At 36.1% G+C, this 5,170-nt stretch overlaps 1 protein-coding gene and 1 long non-coding RNA gene across 2 annotated transcripts in view; both read right to left on the reverse strand.

The window, feature by feature from the left end:
* Positions 1-521: 521 nt before the first annotated feature.
* LOC138867790 (uncharacterized) lies at positions 522-992 on the reverse strand. Its single transcript, XR_011399887.1, has 2 exons — positions 852-992; positions 522-620 (listed from the first exon to the last, which is right to left on the reverse strand). It is a non-coding gene; the product is annotated as an uncharacterized lncRNA (long non-coding RNA).
* A 780-nt stretch (positions 993-1,772) lies between these two features.
* LOC138867789 (small ribosomal subunit protein eS8-like) overlaps positions 1,773-5,170 on the reverse strand; it is a 5,050-nt gene continuing 1,652 nt past the window's right edge. Inside the window, exons 3-6 of the mRNA XM_070144572.1 lie at positions 3,087-3,186; positions 2,727-2,902; positions 2,236-2,365; positions 1,773-1,905 (exon numbers count right to left, since the gene is read on the reverse strand). Coding sequence (XP_070000673.1) covers positions 1,796-1,905; positions 2,236-2,365; positions 2,727-2,902; positions 3,087-3,186 — 516 coding nt within the window. The 3' untranslated portion in view covers positions 1,773-1,795. The remainder of the gene's footprint in view (positions 1,906-2,235; positions 2,366-2,726; positions 2,903-3,086; positions 3,187-5,170) is intronic.

Genomic DNA, 5,170 nt, shown 5'->3' on the forward strand with positions numbered 1-5,170 from the left:
GGGACAAACAAAAAGCTGGAGGGGGAAAAGACCATGCAAAATTAGCGAGTCGAGGGCTGAGGCTCTAGGCAGGGGAGATCCTTGCATTGGGTCTCAGTCTTCGTCTCCTAAGCCCCCCCACGATGATAACGGGCAAGGGATTGGGGGAACGTGATGATAATAGGGGGAGAACAGTATAGTGGTGCACATGGAGATGTTATCTGATATTCACCTACACAACCATTTTCTTCCAACCAGATTCTTAAAGTATCATAGGAACCTACGGTTATTTTCTTTGTAAAAATCTCACTGATAAAACAAGAGCCGTCATCTACAAGGTTCCATATGCAGATCAATATTAAATTACGGGATCCACAAGTTTACCAAAAACGTTGCTTTATATCTACTCTTTAAAAAATCTGTTCCTTCTACAACCTCTAAGCGTGTGTAAGGTTTAAGTACTGTTTGTGTGCAACTTAAAATAAAAGTATTCAAGCCTGAAACTGCTAACATCGGGAAATAGTGAATGAAAATTTCGAAAATTGTTTTAGTTTGTTTATTTAACACATGGTCTTTCCTTCGAAGATGTATTCATGAATCCAGACAGCGTTCGCACTGGTCAAGACACCTGGAGACGCAGGCTGTAAGATGAAGAACTGTTAGTTGCCATGATGAAATATGAAAAATGGAAATGCTGATGCTGAAGAAAGTTCTCAGAGTAACTATGAAAAAAACACAAGGACCTTGTCATATCAAAACGACAGACAAAGATGGTCTAGTACTACAGTTATCATCACTGGTAACAAATTTTTTTGAAACTAAAATTAAGCCATGCCAAGTATTGACCAAGGCAATAAAAAATACTGATTTACCTTTTGTTACAAATGTAAAACTGCCAATATCCATGCACTGGTCTGACGTTAACATAGGCATCTGAATATCCTAGCTTTCTAGTCATTCAAGCACCACTCCTTTCATTATGTACCACTCAAAGCAGATGATGCATGCTGGAAAAGGAATAGTAAGTTTTAAACACGTTTTAACCAAGTTATTGTAAGATCATGGCATCAGTACTAAATAGCTTTAGAAATCTTATGAGGCAAATTGATTGCACAAATATTTACCACTTGCTACGAAAATGAAAATTCTTAGTCGAGTTTAAAAACCACACCAGCTTAACACCTGTTTACAAGGTAATCTTACACACTTCTTACCATAAGCAAAACGGGCAGAACAGGTCCAACATGGCTAGACTGTGGCATGCTTTGCATTCCTGGAACTTTTCAGTATGGAACTTCAGCCATACAAATCATTAAAATTTCATGGTAAAATTTCATTTAACTGCAATATATAAAAATCTATAATATACATACATTGATCTGGTGTAAAGATACAAATTATATTTTGGCAGTTTACAAGGTTGTATTGCTTACCTTATCCCATGTATTTTCAATAGTCATTAAATAGCAAAAATTTTAATTAAAGTCCTCAACTTCTGATTTCCAAGTTCAAAAACTTTGTGTATGATTTCTATGCTAACCAACTGATGATGCTCAATACACAATGAATACAATTTCAGGGTTTCACTCTAACAGCAAAGTATTTAGTGAATGGTTCCTACTTCATTTACTAATGCTAACCAGAGCTACATTACCAATCAAAATGGATATTGTGAAGTAGTAATCAAGCTGTATTGCAGTAAGGTAAAGAACAGTTTCTCAGAAAATGCTGTTCATAGCAAATACATTCCCTAAAACATCAAGATTGTATGTTAAGGTTAAGAAAAAATTGACTCAATTAGTCCTCATTTATTTGTCTATTGCTTCTTCTTGCTCTTGAGCTTCCTAAGGTAGAACTCGAGCTCCTTTCCTTCCAAGAGATATCCGTCACAGCGTCCACACTGACCGGGCCGAGAGGCAATGCAGGCTGCAAGAAGAAAAAGTGTAAATGCAGGAAAACTTTTAATCTCTATAAGTGAGATATTAACACTTTTCTCAGAGTAACTATGAAAGCACACACAGACCTTGCCATGTCAAAACGACAGACAAAAAAAGTCTAGTGTAAGAGGTTATCATCCCTGGTAAAACTAGTTTTATTCCAGTATGACTCAAAGATCTAAATTGTACTTGCACATGTCAAGATATTTTCTTACTGCTTTTACTATGGGGAAAAAAAAATCCTATACAGGACTAACTTATCAAAAACTGCATTAACAAAATACTGTCTTCCAGTAACAAACATTAAATTTCTACTTACCAAGAAGACGGCCACTGAAGAACTGCTCCTCAAGACCACCTTCCACTTTGGCAGTCTTTTGGCGTGCCTTGTACTTCTTCTGGGTCTTTGTAGACCTCTTCTTGTTCAGAACAGCTTCCTCAGCCTCAGACTATTGGGATATGGAAATAATCTATAACACCTGAATTATGCAACAATTAAAGCAAAATCAGATATGAAAATCAGAGTAACTATGAAAGGACATCATTGACATGTGATGTTAAAACAACACCACAACCAGTCTAGTTGATTGTTTATCATCCTCAAAGGGTAGTATTTTTCAATATGCTTAAAAGATGCTTTATTTCAGGACAAAAAAAAAAAAAATTATAATAATGCACCCATTAAAAATATATTTTATCTTTAATATTCAAAAACTTTAAACATCTGCAACTTTCCATTTTATGAAAAACTTTCCTAAAAACAATTTCATTGCAAAATTAACCGAACAACTAATCCGGCTCAGTTCTTACCAGCTTCTTGGACTTCTTACGGCCCAGAGGGAGAGCATAGTGAGCTTCATACCACTGTCTGAAAGGTGCAGCATCAACAATGACAATAGCGTTCTTCACCAGGGTCTTGGTACGCACCAGCTCGTTGTTACTAGCATTGTATACTACATCAACGATACGAGTCTTGCGGGTCTGGCCTGAAACCAAGTTTTCATTAATCATCTAAAATACAATCCAATATATTAAGCATCTGCACAAATGTATAAAAGTTCTATCAAATTTTAAGTCTATGTAACCTGAACATACATGACAAGAAAAGTTCACCAAGTTTGTTTTCTGGGGTGTGGGGAGAAACTACAAAATTCCTGAAAGACTCCTTACCTTCTGATCCCCAAGAAAAGTTACCAACATCCATGCGCAGAGCACGGTACTTGATATTGCCACCACGAGTCCTCACTTGGTGAATCCTGCTGCCGCCAAGCTAAAAAAATAATACAAAATATTACAATGTAATAAAACAAAAGAATTATTTTTACAATGCATTATATTCTAGATCTTATTTTCTTGCCAATGAACAAGATTTTGATATGCATGCCCAAAACTGAAACCAAAATTGTACCGAAATTTCCAGACCCTCTCTTTAAAGCATCCTAGCACTAAAGGAGTAAATTTATAATGTATAATAAGCCTATGGTCTAACCCGTAGCCAACAGGTGGCATGTACGTACATGCCATGGCTGTTGTGGACCAATACACGGATGGCATCATATGCCCATACCACTGGTTCGTCACACGGAGTTCGTTTTTCTCCAATAGCAGCGGCTTCATTTATATGGTAAAAAATTTAGGCAATGGCCGGTAAACCTTGAAAATTATATTCTTATAAATCATAGCAAAATAAAAGCTTTTAGGTGCCAAATGTCTAATGAAAACTACCAATCGAACCGGACGCAAACGGGGAAACTAACGGTGTGTGCCAATAATCTCGTTCTTAGGTCCACTTGCCAAACATTTTTTACATGTCGGCACTGGGTTAAAAGACTGCAGGTATGATCAAAGTCATAAATCATTCAGAGAATTTTGTAAACCCTGAAGACCCATCAGTACATACCCAGACTATAGAATGGCTGTGGGACTTAAAGAATGAACCAAGAGTCCTGGCATGCGATCAGAATCTCTCGCAGTATTTCTTTATTTTTATTTATTAGAGAATATAAAGCATCTCCTCTATAATCTTATTTATTGAAGCTGCCCAGTTATATCCACCCCAAAGTGGGAAGAAGAGGGAGTTAACCCAAGCTCCAGACCTGCTTAGTAAGGCAGACACATCTGACATGAGACTCCAAAATAAGGTAGGATTTGACAAAACTTATAATATATCTGCGGTATTTAATATTTGTATTCAGGTGCAATTTTCCAATGATAACAATAAAAGAAGAGTATATAAATATAATACACATAATTTACTGGTATTTACAATAAGCATAATATCAGCCTAAAATACCTGTAACAAACAAGTGCAGGATATGGGTAAGTACTGCATATCCCAACATAGTTAAGTAGTAGTATAGACCTTGGTATATAATACAGAAGTTAACGAATATTACTTATTCATCTTCCATGTGTGAAATGCAAACAAAAGGTAACTGCTGCTTAACAAATATTTAAAAGCAAATTGCTGCACTGGCAATTACAATTTTTAAAAAATCAAACTCAGCCAATCACAGTTCAGAAAATGACATTTCCTTGACCAATCATAAGTCGAATATTGAGGGTACCTATCCATTCCACCAAGAGAGCTTCAATTTGTGATTTGCCTGTGTTAAGTATGGCCAAGTTCTGTACAGTTGATAGTTCCACTGTAAAAAGCCAGTTGAAATGGCCCAAGATAGTTTTCTTTAAAGAAACTAAGTAAACCATGTATAAATTTTTATAGCAATGTATTGCGAAGCAGCTAAACAATATTTTGTTGCACTAAGCAGAGAGCTCATGAGAGAAATGGTAAGAAGACATGATAGAATTGGCCATATTTAGAGCATTTTCAAAACATACACAAGACCAAAAATATGCAAAATAAATGGTAAATACTACGTCCCCTGCAATACTGTTGAATTGCACATGCGCTGGCATGGAGTGCCTGATCTGACACCGTGTTTTTATTTACAGACTTCCAATTCAATTTTTTCCATAATAAATCTTCAAACAAAAAATGTATCTCAAAAACATTTGAAAATGTTACCAATCTGTGAGGCACTTCGTACGTCTTGGGTCAATTGGGAGTGTGCAGAGTTACGTGTGGAGGTGTGCGAGTGATTGCATACAGTGTACTAATGAAATGCCTTAATTTACCATTAAATGTTGATTTTAGAAGTTTAACTGTGGCAGTGAAGGAAAGACTAAACATGATTTAATTATCCCAGAGAATTGAATTCTGTAAATATATTGCATTTAGTTGGTAGTACCAA

Source organism: Penaeus vannamei, chromosome 32, assembly GCF_042767895.1.
Source record: "Penaeus vannamei isolate JL-2024 chromosome 32, ASM4276789v1, whole genome shotgun sequence".
Taxonomy (NCBI): domain Eukaryota; kingdom Metazoa; phylum Arthropoda; class Malacostraca; order Decapoda; family Penaeidae; genus Penaeus; species Penaeus vannamei.